This window comes from Patella vulgata, chromosome 4 (assembly GCF_932274485.2).
Source record: "Patella vulgata chromosome 4, xgPatVulg1.2, whole genome shotgun sequence".
Lineage (NCBI taxonomy): Eukaryota > Metazoa > Mollusca > Gastropoda > Patellidae > Patella > Patella vulgata.
The window spans coordinates 47,131,511-47,147,594 of NC_065882.2; the positions used below are offsets into that span (position 1 = coordinate 47,131,511).

Genomic DNA, 16,084 nt, shown 5'->3' on the forward strand with positions numbered 1-16,084 from the left:
GTTATTATTATGCTTCAGTTAACAAATTATTGTTAGAAAATATAACAGCATCAGTGATTGAAAAGCACTTGCTCAAACATAGCTATAAACATTTGAAAGAAAATCAATAATGTAATTATATAATTTTAAATTACCATGGTCTACTTTATTACCCGAAATGCACCAAGAACTTCGAAATTATACCACCACAACGATAGTATGCCACAAGCACATGGAAAAATTGGTCAATCTATTTTTAGTGTCATAAACCAAAGTTATAAAACTGCTATTTATATTTTTCTTGGGGATAAAAACTGAAACTTTATTATCCAGTGTTACCCAACTTAATTATAAAGTTATAAAACTACTATTTATATTTTTCTGTGGAAATGAATATGCAGCCATTCTTGTATCATGAAAACATGCTTAAAATGATTGAAACTAATCGCTCTTTCAATAAAAACGTTAACTTGCTGAATTCCCCTTTGTTCTTTGTGACCATGACGGTCAAATGGTCAATTTTTTTTGTTTTTGTACTAGGGAGATTTAACACAATACACATCAGCTTAAAATATAAAAAAAACTATAGAGAAACCTGTTCTTATTAATAAAAGGAACATTTGGAATTTATCTTTAGGGTGTCTTAGCACCGTACATTTACTTTGGAATGTTGAAAGAGGTCTTGCATAACAGGACCAAAACACTTCGAAATCTGTTTCAAAAATATGTAAGAATGGTCAAAACAAAATCTCCCCGATTTAGTTCCACAACGATTGCTATACATAATGAAAGTAATTGTCCAAAAAACAATTGAATAGTTTCATGGTTGGACTCCAGACTGCAGGCCACGTGGATTTCCGGGAATCCCAATCTGGGAAAACCTGTATCTGATGACCTGATCAAAAGTGTGCAAATATTTTATGAGTTTTCATGCAGTGTACATTATAGCTCAGGGAATATAAATGTCATATTGGTAAATGTTACCGGGGAAAAGCTTGGCAGGCTTCATGATGCGAAGGAAACGTGTGTGGAATTGGTCTGGGAACATGGACATAATCAACAGGCATCTAAAATCCCTGACCATGGCTGTGATTCACACAATTAACAAGTTCATAATAAACAGTACACACAATTTACTATACAATCTGATTAAAACACAGATCCAATTTCATTTCGTTTTTATAGTTCAAAATTTTAATTTTACTTGTCTTTACTACACTTAGATCTGGAAGCGTTGTTAATTACCTCGTGTTCTGCTTGAAATGAGGGGTTAGCAAATCAAATGGTCTGTTGAATCTGTGGGTAGACATAAGCGGCAATAGAAATCAAAACAAAGCGTTCGCTAATTGGTTAATCGAATGACTGACGTAATCGGGTCAAATGTCGCTTGCTTGGTACCTGACGTCATAGAACGTGAACTCCCACTATAACTTGTTAGATCTACATGTTGTGTAGGCCATCGAAAGTATAAAAAACGAAATGAAATATAGATCTATATTTTAATTAGATTGTTTACTATAGGGATCTCTATTCTCAGAGAACGAAACAGGGAAATCTGATTGTGAAGCCATCGGTTCATCAGACGACCTGCGGTTGCTACTGCAAGTCCTGGTATAATCACTGTAGCAGCTCTGATGCATCGAAAAATTCCTTTGCTATCAGGTCTACGACCCAAATTGCTCGCTTCACTTCATTATTTCGTGCCTTTGGGTTGCTGTTTCCCAAACACTTTTACCTGTGTCCGTCGTTTAGGATCCCGGAAATCCATGCGACCTGCAGGCTGGAGTTCAACAATGAAACTATTCAACTGTTTTTCGAGCAACTAGTTTCATTTCATTACGAATCTAGCAATCGGCGTACAAACTAAATCCGAGAGATTTTTGAAGGTTTCAAAGTGTTTTGGTAAAAGTAAAAGTACCGTGCTAAGAACCTCTAAAGATAAATTTCAAATGTTTCTATTATTAATTATCCCCCGCCTTCGAAGAAAGCAGGGGACTATTAAAATAGGTTTGTCTGTCTGTCTGCCAAAGTAAAAGTACCGTGCTAAGAACCTCTAAAGATAAATTTCAAATGTTTCTATTATTAATTATCCCCCGCCTTTCGAAGAAAGCAGGGGACTATTAAAATAGGTTTGTCCGTCTGTCTGTCTGCTGGTTCGGACGTCTGACCGTCTGTCTGTCTGTCTGTCTGTCCGTCACACTTTTTGGGACATAATAACTCTACTAATTTAGCTAGAATGTTCAAACTTGGTGTAGGTGTTTATTAGGTCAATGCCTTGATGGAATTTGAAGATGGGCATATTCTGCTTAGGGTAAGCAGAGATAAGTAATTTGATTGGTTGATGCTTTGGGACATCATAACTTTAGTTCAAATTAAGTGAGAGTGATGAAATTTGGTGTATAGTTTTATTACATCAATACCTTGACTAAGTTCGATAATGAGCATTTTTAGCTTGTGAACACTGTAGAGGTCACCATTTTTATCCGATTTGGTTTAAACTTGAAATGTATGTTTATAATCCGCAGATCTCAGTTCCTTTCGATATTCACGCATATCAAACCATAACTTCCGGAATTATGGCCCCTGATTGTACGAAAAATCACGTTTTTAGTTTGTAGACACCATAGAGGTTACAATTTTTATCCGATTTAAAAAAACGTTTGAATATATCACCTTTACAGCCTAAGGGTGGTTGGCCCCTGATTGTACGAAAAATTGTGATTTCAGCTTGTGGACCCTATAGAGGTCATAATTTTTATCTGATTTAAAAAAACTTTTGAATATATCACTGTTACACCCTAATTTTGTAAAAATAGGAACAAAACTGACAGACAAAATGGCCGCCCCTCGTACTCAAATAGCGTAAAAATATGATATATCAAGGTTGTGGACTCACAAGAGGTCACAATTTTCTTCCGATTTTGATGAAACTTGAAATGTAAGGTAATAACCCAAAGATCTCGGTTCCTTTCGATATTCGCACATATCGGACCATAACTTCCTGAATTATGGCCCCTGATTGTACGAAAAATCGTGATTTCAGCTTGTGGACCCTATAGAGGTCATAATTTTTATCTGATTTAAAAAAACTTTTGAATATATCACTGTTACACCCTAATTTTGTAAAAATAGGAACAAAACTGACAGACAAAATGGCCGCCCTCGTACTCCGATAGCGTAAAAATATGATATATCAAGGTTGTGGACTCACAAGAGGTCACAATTTTCTTCTGATTTTGATGAAACTTGAAATGTAAGGTAATAACCCAAAGATCTCGGTTCCTTTTGATATTCGCACATATCAGACCATAACTTCCTGAATTATGGCCCCTGATTGTACGAAAAATCGTGATATCAGCTTGTGGACCCTATAGAGGTTATAATTTTTATCCGATTTAAAAAAACTTTTGAATATATCACTGTTACACCCTAATTTTGTAAAAATAGGACCAAAACTGACAGACAAAATGGACGCCCCTCGTACTCTAATAGCGTAAAAATATGATATATTATGGTTGTGGACTCTCTAGAGGTCACAATTTTCTTCTGATTTTGATGAAACTTGAAATGTAAGTTTATAACGCAAAGATCTAGGTTCTTTCGATATTCGCACATATTGGACCGTAACTTCCTGAATTATGGCCCCTGAGGTTATAATTTTTATCCGATTTCAAAAACCGTTTAATATATCACTGTTACACCCTAAGGATAGTTGAATTCGAATTTCGTAAAAATCGGCGTGCTGTATCATAAAGCCTGTCATTGAGTCAACTGGCATGGTTTCGAATCCCGGTTGTACGTGACAAGGAGTAGGGTCGCCTGTCCAACCTCATGGGTTTTCCCCGGGTCCTCCGGTTTCCTCCCACTGCTCAAGACCCCTACGCGCAAGCGAATTATTGAAATAAAATTAAACCATATGTTAGTCCCAAAATGACCTAGTTTGTGTCGAGTAGACATTAAACCCCATCTCTCTCTCTCTCTCTCTCTCTCTCTCTCATAAAAATCGGACCAAAACTAGACAGACAAAATGGCTGCCTCTCGTACTCAAATAGCGTAAAAATAAGGTATATGAATGTTGCGGACACTCTAGAGGTCACAATTTTCTTCTGATTTTGATGAAACTTGAAATATAAGTTTTTAACCCACATATCTCGGTTCCTGTCGATATTCCCGCATATCGGATTGTAGCTTCCTGAATTATGGCCCCTGATTTTACAAAAAATCTTGTTTTTAGCTTGAGGTCCCTCTAGAGGTCACAATTATTATCCGATTTAAAAAAACGTTTGAATATATCACCTTTACACCCTAAGGGGATGGTTGAGTTCAAATTTCGTGAAAATCAGACCAAAACTGACAGACAAAATGGCCGCCCCTCGTACTCAAATAGCGTCAAAATATGGTATATCAAGATTGTGGACCCTCTAGAGGTGACAATTTTCTTCTGATTTTGATGAAACATGAAATGTAAGTTTTTAACCCAAAGATCTTGGTTCCTTTCAATATTTGCGCATATCGGATTGTAACTTCCTGAATTATGACCTCTGATTGTACGAAAATCGCTTTTTGTTTAGCTTGTTCTATGTCCAACTCTTGCAAAATCTGGGCGTATCTGGTCTGGCAGCGGCTGGTTATATTTTACGCTGATGTGTACTATATTAAATCTTCCTATGGCAAAAACATAAAATTTGACCTCTAGGGTCACAATAAACGAAGGTGAATTTACCAAGTATACATTTTTATTGAAAGAGTGATTAGTTTCGATCATTTTCAGCATGATACAAGAATGACTGCGTATTCACTTTCAGTGTAAATGACCTCATTTGACCTTTGACCCAGAATATCTCAAAAACGGCGGACTGATTACCACTTGGCATCGTATTGTACTGAAAATTTTATTCTAGAAAAGTTGGGTCTGGTTTTGTGCCCATTTGATGAACGCACTGAGCCTCCGGTCTAATACCATGATTAAGTTTGACAATGAGAATTTTCAACAGTCTGCTTTTAATTGAGGTGGTGGGATATTTACACTTGCTATAAATCTTCATTAGGTGAATGTATTGACTAAGTTCGATTGGGAGCATTTTCAGCTAAAACTAATTATATATAAGCAATTTGTTGTTAAATAATTTATAAAAAGATAAAAATGCTATTAATTAATATTTGTCATATATACTCTTCAAAAAAAGTAGGGGATATTGAAATGCAAATAACTATGCAGGTTGTGATATGATAAATAGTCATGGACACTTGACATGCTTTGAGAGTATGTTCACAGATGAAGAACTTATCGCCCCAACAGAACCACTGAGCTGCACATGCGACATGCAATAGCACCATACACATGGGAGGACTTCAAGGAAGGGTTGATGAAAACTGCCGCGTGCTGGTTTATCCTATCCATGTTTGCTTTCCTATTGGTTCTTGCATAAGATTTACTGTTTATCTGTGCGTTAGTGTGTTATGTTTAATTTGATCGGGAGACGTGTCTGTCACTGTCACTGTCAACCGACAACACTGCAAGAATTGGTCGTGGCACTGCGAGAGGAGCAGGTCAGATTGACCCAAATCGTGATGGGATGGTTGATTAGGAGCATGCCACGACGAGTTGCTGAATGTCTGAGGATTGGTGGAGTAATTACTCATTATTAAAACAAAAATCAAAAACGTCCATTTTCACTTTTGACAGTGTATCTCTTTGCGAGTGAAATGGAGCCGTCAGATAATCCGCCCATATGAACTGTTTATGTTCATGTGTAGACAATTGGCCTGTTATTAACATACACTGGTTACCTCTAATAAAAACAGCAGTGCATTTCCGCAGTTTTGTATTGTTTCTGAATATGCCCTACATTTTTTTGAAGAGTATATTTATTTTGGTATTGGGCAAGGAACAACAGCCTCACTGTTAGATTGTTTAATTTATTTATTCAACAACAGTGTCACTTATGCTTGTGTAAACAATTGGTGTGATTATTTTAGTCAAATTTATTTTGTCTAACTTTATTATATATCTTCTTGTTTATTAATTCGGTAAAGTTTCAATTAAATTCAGATCACAGATTCATTGATCACATATCAATTATTTTGTTGCTGCAGAAGTGTGCCTGGTACAGTAATATTCAACAAAAACCGACTGATGCTATAATACTGTGAAGATTATCTTTTAACATTATATTTTTTTAATAAGAAGTATATTTGTTTTTTTCTGACTTGAGTCTGACATCATGAATGTTGTAATATATATTTTTGCCTTGTTGAAATTGTTGAGATTAATTAGTGGTTAATGTGTTTTTGTGTTATGTGATTTTTTGCAGGTAACAGGTGTGAGTTTAGCACTTGGAATGCTGTGTTATAGTTTAGATAAAATAGGACATCCTTCCATAGGCAAATTACGACAAGAACTTTCTAGTACATGGTCAAAAGCTCTGACATCAGAGGTATTTCATTTATGTTCTCTTATGATTGTCTTCCTAATTGTTATATGCTCTTATATGAGGGTGGGTGCATGATGCTGGCCACCACCCTGTCGGTGCGTCTGTCTGTCAACAATTGGCTTGTGAGCCTGATAGAGGCTACAGTTATTACATTTTCTTGGTCCCAAGTCTTTCAAACCAAAATGTCCAGTAATTTAAGGATAGAACATTTTTTGAGTGTTACTTTCCCTTTAGTGCTATTGTGGGTACAAAAGCAACTATTTAATTTCCTAATAGGTATGATGAACCAACTTAGCAATTAGGTTTGTAAAATGTTCCAAAGAACTCAATGTATATTGCATCTGTAAAGCTAATAATGTCTGGATTTCATTTTCATTTGATTTTTCTTTTGCTTTTTTCCATATCGTAAAGTCATATTTTGTCCTTTGCTTGCTCCCCAGTCATACTGATTTAAAAGGGAATGATCAAGCATGTCTGCGATATCACCTCGGTGGAAGCGGACGTTAAATAAAGCTATTTCACACACACAGATTTGGCTGCCAAGTCTGCTTTAAATCTTCCCATATCTTATTTTTTATTACCATATCATGATTTTAAATCATCAATAAATACATTTATATATGGCTGCTGGCAGCAGTCTTGAGATCTTGCAGGCACAAATAAACTTCATCACGTTAAGCCTCTCCTTGGAGATTGGTCCCAACTCCTATAGAACCAACAGGAGGGATGAAGTTGTTTTGTGTCACTTTTTAATAGGTCATCTCAAATACATTAGATCCAAATATTACCATTGACAGTCAGTACGTCAGTTATTTGGTCAATCGAAGCTATATAATAAAATGCTAACATTTTTAATGGAGACAAATTTTTATAATAAATTTTAAATTATATATATAATCATGTTTCCATTTTAAAATTCTAATATTTATATACATAGAGCTATGTGATATTTGGTTTTATTTGATTAACATATCTGTGATATTTGTTTTTAATTATGTATATGAATATTTATTTTGTGATGGTTATTTTATTTGTCTCAAATAAATCACCATATGTTTGGTGCAGTATAGCCCAGTTGGTGCTGACGTGCCATAAAACTACATTTCATTTACAGGAATTTCATAATAACGACTTATTAGTGCAACAGATAATTGCATTTATCAGGGGAAAATATAACTAAGAGGCCACTCTGAGGAAAAAGCCCATTAGCCATTTGAAATTTCCAAGATGCTACCATTTTCAAGATGGTTGACTTTTCGGACAAAGAAATGTCTTTCTTTCTTTTTTTCAATAAAATCACACCTAATTGTTCTATTTGATTGTTGGTCTGGAAGCTGTGTTCTTTGAGAAAGTTGAAAATCTCTACATTTGAGTCTTCCGGGAAGAAAGCCAGGACCTACTTTCAATAGACACGAAGTACACTGCTCACCTCAGTGCAGCTGAAATGTTGAGCATTCTCTATGAAAGCTCTACTGCAGGCTACATATATTGTATCGGGCAACAATATGCCAATCAGAAAAGCCAAGTCTTACTGTGTGGGGATGGACAAGAAAAATGACCTATGGCAAATCTTCTTTACCAGCCTTTCGCCTTACAAGGCAAACCAAAATGTCATGGAAAACGCAAATGCTATTGATTTGATGTTACCTGTATATTACCTGTATTAGTACATTGTATGTTCCATAAAAGTGCAAATAAGAGCATCATTACTCTTGTACTGGTGGAAAAATCATAATAAATGTTATTGCTATCAACCCTTTAATCATAAAATAGCACATTTTGTGGAACATAATTATAGTGTATTATGTTGATGGGGCATCTTCTCAGAATGATAGTATGAAAGCAGAATTAAAAACACATGTATATATTTGATCTCGTTATCGTCGGCATTGCAGACTAGCAGCAAGTGCAGTGGATCTTTTCTGCACTCTGCACCTTCTTGAACTGAGGAAAACCACCTCCATGCCCAGAAATAAACAAAATTGTTATTGCTTTTGTTAAAGGCGATAAAGACGAAGATGTAATGACTTCAAATGATAATTGAATATATGGATTGACCTTTCTTCACAGGCAACATATTTTATTACCCCTTCTTTCCTACGAATTGTTTGTACTTAGAACGTCAGAAGAGCCTAGATATGAAGAAAATAAACAAGTTTGTTATTGCTTATTGTTGTAGCTGGAAGGTATGGGTTCTTTGCGTATAATCGAGTGTTCATCTGTTAAACAGTTGAAGATGTCAAAATTACCTGAAGCAGTTATTCTCATTAATTCATGATGATATCCCTGTGTTTTTACTTTCTTATTAACAGCTTGCAGCATTGTATCTAGTGATTAGTCCTTGAAAATGGTACGGGGAGAAATACAACTTGATAATAATATATCTATCTAATCTGTCTGAAGGATTAGATATGTCTTCTTGCAATTATTATCATATAGCCTACGGACTACACATTTCATGCACTATTTTGTTTGTTTAAATTTTTGATATATATTATTTACTTTATTTGTAAAAAAAAGGAGACGTGCCCTATGGAGAAGGTGGCCATTTTGAATGGGTTATTGGCAATTATCGGTTCAGAGAGGACTTTGATTCCTGTGAGTATAAAGAGACAAAAGAAAAGTGGATGGAAACCCTTCTATTATATTTCATGTATAAAAAGGGGCCACATGAAATTTAAAAAAAAATTGCTTGACTTTTGAGCTTAATGGGACAATGTTCAAGTTATTTACATTTGAAAAAACATATGGGGTAGCTGAGTGCAATTTACAGCATAATAGGTCTGTTAACAAATCCAGTTTGTCCCAAACTGATCTGTTGTGTGTTGGGAAAATTAAACTTCATTTCTTTCTCTCTATTTAAAAAAAATCATGGTGAATATAATGGCTCATTAATAAAGTTACATCATAGTAATAGATATGTGAACTTTTCAAACAATTAAGTGCTCTAGAAAGAATGAGCATATCCTACTTTGTATAAAATAATGCGCAAAGAAACTAAATGAATGAAATGGGGTTTAATGCCCTACTTTTCTGCTCCATCTGGGCTAATTTAGACTGGCATATGCCATACAGTGTACCAACAGGGAAATTTTGCCAAGGCAGCGGTGATAAGGTTTTCTCTTATTTGGAATTCCAACTGTCGAAGGCTCTTTTACATGCACGTCAAGTGTACATGGGACCTCGTTTTTTTCATCGGAAGCTGTTACTTGCCAGGCCCTTTGTCCTGTGCCACTGACAAGGGGAACCACGCCTAAAAATCCTGAGGAACTTTCTTTACCAACACCAGGAGCGAACCCAAGACCTCCAGGTTAGCTAGCCAGCGCCTTACTCATTTAGATTTCAGAAGTTAGTGTTTTTAATAGACATTGCCACACCATTTCAAGAAGTAAATTTCTAATACATTCATATATTTGTATAACTGTTCATGTACATGTAGAATGTGAACATATATATGTTTTCGAATTGAACAGATACAGACATCAACAGGATTATCAGGAATTGATAGTAGCACCAATGATATCCTGAAACTAACTTCTCAGATTGTCACTTCTTCAAAAGATATTGGTTTACAGACTAATGCTGCATGGATGTTGGGACATCTTTATTTATCAGCATGTGCTGTAGCAGAAACTAGAGCCAGTGGTAATATTAATAATAATTCTGCTTTAATTTCTCATATCAGTGTTTAAAGCACAACTGTGTTTTGAGCATAATCGGCCAATCCCCTGCTAATAAATGTCAGACCAACAATTGTAGTTATATGAAAAGGAAACATAATTGCATCAGCAAAATCAATCGAAACTTGGTTCCGTTCTTTGTATTTTTTTTGCTGATGTTTTATGCAGAAAACCTTCTTGAATTTGATTCTGTGGTGATATTCTATTAATCGTGCTCAGAACATGAAAATACATGTAGTATCCTTTCTTATTTTTTATGCGCCCACATTTTCATGTGGACATATATTGTCGTCGCCCCTGTCTGTCCATCCATCCATGTGTCCTTGTGTCCATTCACATTTTCTTTGTGGACACTCTACAGGTCACAATTTTTATCTGATTTTGACGAAACTTGAAATATATGTCTATCTCCCAAAGATCTCGGTTCCTTTCGATATTGGCATGTATCGGACTGTAACTTCATGGATTATGGCCCCTGATTGTACGAAAAATCATGTTTTTAGCTTGTGGACACTCTAGAGGTCACAATTTTGATCCGATTTTGATGAAACTTTAAATGCATGTTTATGACCCAAATATCTTGTTTCCTTTCGATATTCGTGCATATCGGATCGTAACTTCCTGACTTATGGCCCTTGACTGTACATAAAATCGAGTTTTTGCTTGTGGTCCCTTTAGATGTCACAATTTTTATCCGATTTAAAAAAACGTTATAGTATATCACCGTTATTCCCTAATGATGGCTGAGTTCCAATTTTGTGAAAATCGAACCAAAACTGCTGGACAAAATTTGATGAAACTTGAAATGCATGTTTATATCCCAAAGATCTTGGTTCCTGTCGATATTCGCGCATATCAGATCGTAACTTCCTGAATTATGGCCCCTGATTGTATGAAAAATCATGTTTTTAGCTTGTGGTCCCACTAGAGGTCACAATTTTTATCCGATTTAAAAAAAAACATTATAATATATCACCGTTACTCCCTAATGATGGTTGAGTTCGAATTTCATGAAAATCGGACCAAAACTGTCGGACAAAATGGCCACCCCTTGTATGCAAATAGTGTAAACATCTGGTATATCAAGGTTGTGGACCTCCGAGAGGTCACAATTTTGATCCGATTTTGATGAAACTTGAAATGCATGTTTATAACCCAAAGATCTTGATTCCTTTTGATATTCACACATATCAGATCGTAACTTACAATTTTTATCCAATTTTAAAAAAAAAATATAAACTAATGATGGTTGAGTTCGAATTTCGTGAAAATCGGACATAGACTGATAGATATAATGGCCGTCCCTTGTACGCAAATAGTGTAAATATATGGTATATCAAGGTTGTGGACTCTCTAGAGGCCACAGTTTTTATGCGATTTGGATGAAACTTTAAATATATGTTTTTATCATAAAGATCTGGTTCCTTTTGATAATCACACTTAATCGAATGTAAATTTCTGGATTATGGCATTTTTAGCTTGTGGATTCTCTAGAGATCACAATTTTTTTTCCGATTTTAAAAACTTTTTAGATATATCACCATTCCACCATAATGAAGGTTGAATTGGAATTTCTGGAAAATGGCCGCTCTTTATACGCAAATTGTTTATAAGTATGTAATGCAAAGGTTATGGATTTAAAAAAATTTCTTGTCAGACATTTTACCGAAAATAAAGGGGCATAACTCTTATCATTATTTAAGCAGACGGATTCATACCACAATTAAAAATCATGTGTCAACAAAATATTCAAATCCCGTACGTAATAGAAATTGGTGAACCTCGCTATTTTTCATATTTAATGCCCGTACGGTATTCAAATTTATGTCAGTAACATTCCTACAAAATAACTCTTTTTCGTAATACATTGAATGATAGCTTGCCGATCCTGCTTCAGCATCAAATTCACAATAGTAGGCCTAATATTCCTGCAAAATTATGTGTCTTCGTTTATACAGCAGCAAATGAATGCAGAACTTCCTGAATAAGAATCGTTTTATCTTTATAAAATGTCAACAAAATATTCAACCACGAGGTAAACATGTAGATTAAAATTATAATCACTCTTATTGGATTGATGAATAGTCCGACAAAGGGGAACCAATGACTTCTGTTTAAGATTAGATTGATGAATTGTCCGATAAAAGATTAAGTCAGTCAATCATGGCAGATTAAGCAGTTAATCAAGGTAGGTGTATAGACGATATAACACGATAAATACGTTGATCTCTTAATTACCTAATCAATCAAGCCTATTATTAACGATAATTGGGTTGATTGGTAATTATACACTCAGTACACTATATTAATTTTGTAATTTTGAATAAACTCTTCAAAAAAAAGTAGGGGATATTGAAATGCAAATACCTATGCAGGTTGTGATATGATAAATAGTCATGGACACTTAACATGCTTTGAGAGTATGTTCACAGGTGAAGAACTTATCGCCCCAACAGAACCACTGAGCTGCCCGTACGACACACAATAGCGTTATACACGTGGGAGGAGTTCATTGTCAAATTTGACACTTCAAGGAAGGGTTGATGAAAACTGCCGTGTGCTGGTTTATCCTATCCATGTTTGCTTTCCTATCGGGTCTTGCATACGATTTACTGTTTAGCGTATCTTTGCTTTAGTGTGTTATGTTTAATTTGCAATGAGACGTCTTCAACATGTTGAACGTCTACGTGCTATTGGCATGCTTCAAATGGGTTCTACACAGCGAGCAGTCGCCAACATGCTTAATGTGTCACAGTCTGCTGTGATCAGCAGACTGTGGAACCGGTACCAACAAACATACAATGTTGATGAAAGACCTCATTCAGGTCGTCCTAGAGTCACTACACAAGCCCAGGATCGATACATTCATACACAGGTCCTGCGTAATCGAGAACAAACGGCCAATCAGCTTTCTGTAAACTTGTACCAAGTTATAGAAATTCGAGTTACACCCCAAATGATTAGAAATCGGCTACATGCAGCCCATTTGCATGCGCAATGACCGTGTGTTGTGCCCCCATTAACTCGCCAGCACATGGCAAACAGGCATAGACAGCGTAGAAATTGGGGTAATCGTCGATGGGCACGTGTGATGTTCTCAGATGAGTCCAGATTTACTCTGGATTTCACTAATAGGAGTGCTCGCGTTTGGAGGCTTGTAAATGAGCGTCATGCTAACGTTAACGTCAGACAGCATGACAGATTCGGGCGTGGGTTTGTTATGGCGTTGGGAGGAATCACCATGACCGGCAGTATGGACCTGCATATTGTTCAAGGAAAGTTGACTGGTGTGTACTACCGTGACCACATCCTGACACCGATAGTTCTGCCCTTTGCTCAACGTTCAGGTCAACATTTCATCTTTCAAGATGATAATGCTCGTGCCCACCATGCTCGTGTCGTGAATGACTACCTCCAGCTTCACCATATTGTCCATATGCCTTGGCCAGCCATGAGTCTGGGACATGATCGGGAGACGTGTTCGTTGACGTCAACGTCAACCGACAACACTGCAAGAATTGGCTTTGGCACTGCAAGAGTGGGTCAGATTGCTCCAAATCGTGATTGGACGGTTGATTAGGAGCATGCCATGATGAATTGCTGAATGTCTAAGGATTGGTGGAGCAATTACTCATTATTAAGACAAAAATCAAAAACATCTATTTTCACTTTTGACAGTGTATCTCTTTGCGAGTGAAATGGGGCCGTCAGATAAGCTGCCCATATGAACTGTTTATGTTCATGTGTAGGCAATTGGCCTGTTATTAACATACACTGGTTACCTCTAATAAAAACAGCAGTGCATTTCCACAGTTTTGTATTGTTTCTGAATATCCCCTACTTTTTTTGAAGAGTATATTATTCACCATATCTTGATGTTTGATTGGGCATATTCCTGGTTGGACAATTTTGGATGTTCGGAAAATAGCGTCATACATGTCTGGAATATACAGGCGAAATCCCATCACTGCTGTAGAGGTCACAATTTTTATCCGATTTTGATGAAACGTAAAACATATCTTTATATTCCAAAAATCTCAGTCCCTTTTGATATTTGCACATTTCAGACCATAACTTTCTGGATTATGGCCCCTGATTGTACAAAAGATCATTTTTGTTTTTAGCTTGTTCTCTATCCATCTCTTGCAAAATGTGGGCGTATCCTGCCTGGTAGCCGCTGATTATGAGATTTGGTTGATGTTTTATCTTGTTTTTATCAGCACTGTATTATTTCTGTCTTTTGATTTTTAATCTTTTTCAGTTTCTCCAAATTACAAGTACTTAAAAGAGACAAGTCTACTTAGAGCTGTTGTTGATTTTCTTCTTGAAGCTGGAAAATATGGTACAGTATATATTATTCTTTGAGGTCATTTGTTTCACACATAATTATAAAGTTCAACTGAGAAGAAGTATACAACATCTCCTGAAGAAATATTAACCTAAATTTAAAAACACAGAAATTACATGTAAATGTAGAGGATTTAAAGGAATCTTCCTTCTTTTCCTTAAAAAAAAAAACTTTAAAAGAGAAGTTCCAGTGTTCATTACATATGCAATATGCAAATCAAACTCCAGAATATGACAAATGGCCTGTTTATTGTGTCTGAAAGGTTCAGAACAAAATATTGAGCCCTTTGGAAATGATGGACAGAATAGCTTACAGGAAACATTACTATGCAATAATGGAATTTGTAAACTTTACCAAGAGGTAATTAAGACAATGGTGGAAAACAACATAAACAAGTTTATCTAGGTGCAAGGTGAATGGTCAGTCAAGAAGTTTATTCACTGAAAATGCATCACATTGCTACAGATAAAAGGTTCTAAAATCTTCCACACAAATGAACAGTTTTATTCTCTGAAATAATGTCCGGGATTTCTCCTTTAATTTGTTTTTACAATAATATATTTTTCTTGGTTGTCAATAGAATATTTACAAAATTTTGCCTTTAAAAACTTTGGAATGGATTTTCCAAGTTTGGTGTATTGAGAGATGGTTACTTCAAGTACATTAGTGTTTAAGGGGAGGGAAGTGCAATATTAGACTTACACAAGGAGCTCAGTTTACTCAAGTGTACAAGCGATATTATCAAGGCCAACTTGTTTTCTTCCTTCTTGTAACAAGAAACCTTTTCAAAGGTGTTTTGGCAAGTTTTAAATTGCACTTGGTGCTTATAGTATTCTAGTGCATCTAAAGGTTCATCTTAAAGGAAGAAATTGACACATACTACCATCACCAGGGTTTGCTTGTTTTTTGTTTTTTTTTGAATGGTCAGTTTGAGAAATAAAGGGCTGTTGCTGCCACATTAGTTTTAACTAATGCTGCTTATACATATAATTTATTATATATTCATCTTATATTTTACAGGCCCAGAAACGGTAACAAACCAACAGTTGAAGATTGCGTTGAGTTCTTTACAAGATGAAGTTTCACGTCTGCTTCCACCACTAAATTGGGTTGGAGTTCTCTCCCCTATTATGCGATTAGAATATGGTACAGTGGCATTTAGATTTAGATACATATAAAATAGAAATATTATTTTTTTCTTAGGGTACCATTGCCACCCCCCACAAAACATTGATTTGCTCTTTGTATCTATACATGTTAAAAATTGAAATATGGTAGCAGGAAAACAAGGAAATGTTCCTTAACAGTAAATATATAAAAGCACCCAAAACAAATTGTGCCGTAAAACAAATTGTACCGCAAAAATTATCTTATGATTTTGATTCAATAGGGTATTCAGCTAAACGAACAATAGTCTCTAAATTAGTCTAATTAGCATAAATTCAAGATGGCCACATATTTGAACTTTACACCCAAATAACGGCTAAACCGTTCACTGTAGGTCGGGAAAATATATTATGGACAGATAGAAACGGTCATTAGATGCTACTGGTCACTCCCTGTACACTAAAACTGCTCATGTATATACCTGCAAAGGGTGTACTACTTGGAAGATGAACATCCTAAAGTGTACCTGACTCCGG

At 35.7% G+C, this 16,084-nt stretch overlaps 1 protein-coding gene across 5 annotated transcripts in view; it reads left to right on the forward strand.

The window, feature by feature from the left end:
* LOC126817601 (focadhesin) overlaps nt 1-16,084 on the forward strand; it is a 310,529-nt gene that overhangs the window by 280,947 nt on the left and 13,498 nt on the right. For all 5 annotated transcript variants that reach the window (XR_008787793.1, XM_050544678.2, XM_050544677.1 and 2 more), the window contains 5 exons: nt 6,294-6,416; nt 8,934-9,011; nt 9,887-10,058; nt 14,355-14,435; nt 15,462-15,587. Coding sequence is in view for 4 of the 5 variants with exons in the window: in XM_050544678.2 (XP_050400635.1) it covers nt 6,294-6,416; nt 8,934-9,011; nt 9,887-10,058; nt 14,355-14,435; nt 15,462-15,587 (580 nt within the window). In the remaining variant the exon portion in view is untranslated. The remainder of the gene's footprint in view (nt 1-6,293; nt 6,417-8,933; nt 9,012-9,886; nt 10,059-14,354; nt 14,436-15,461; nt 15,588-16,084) is intronic.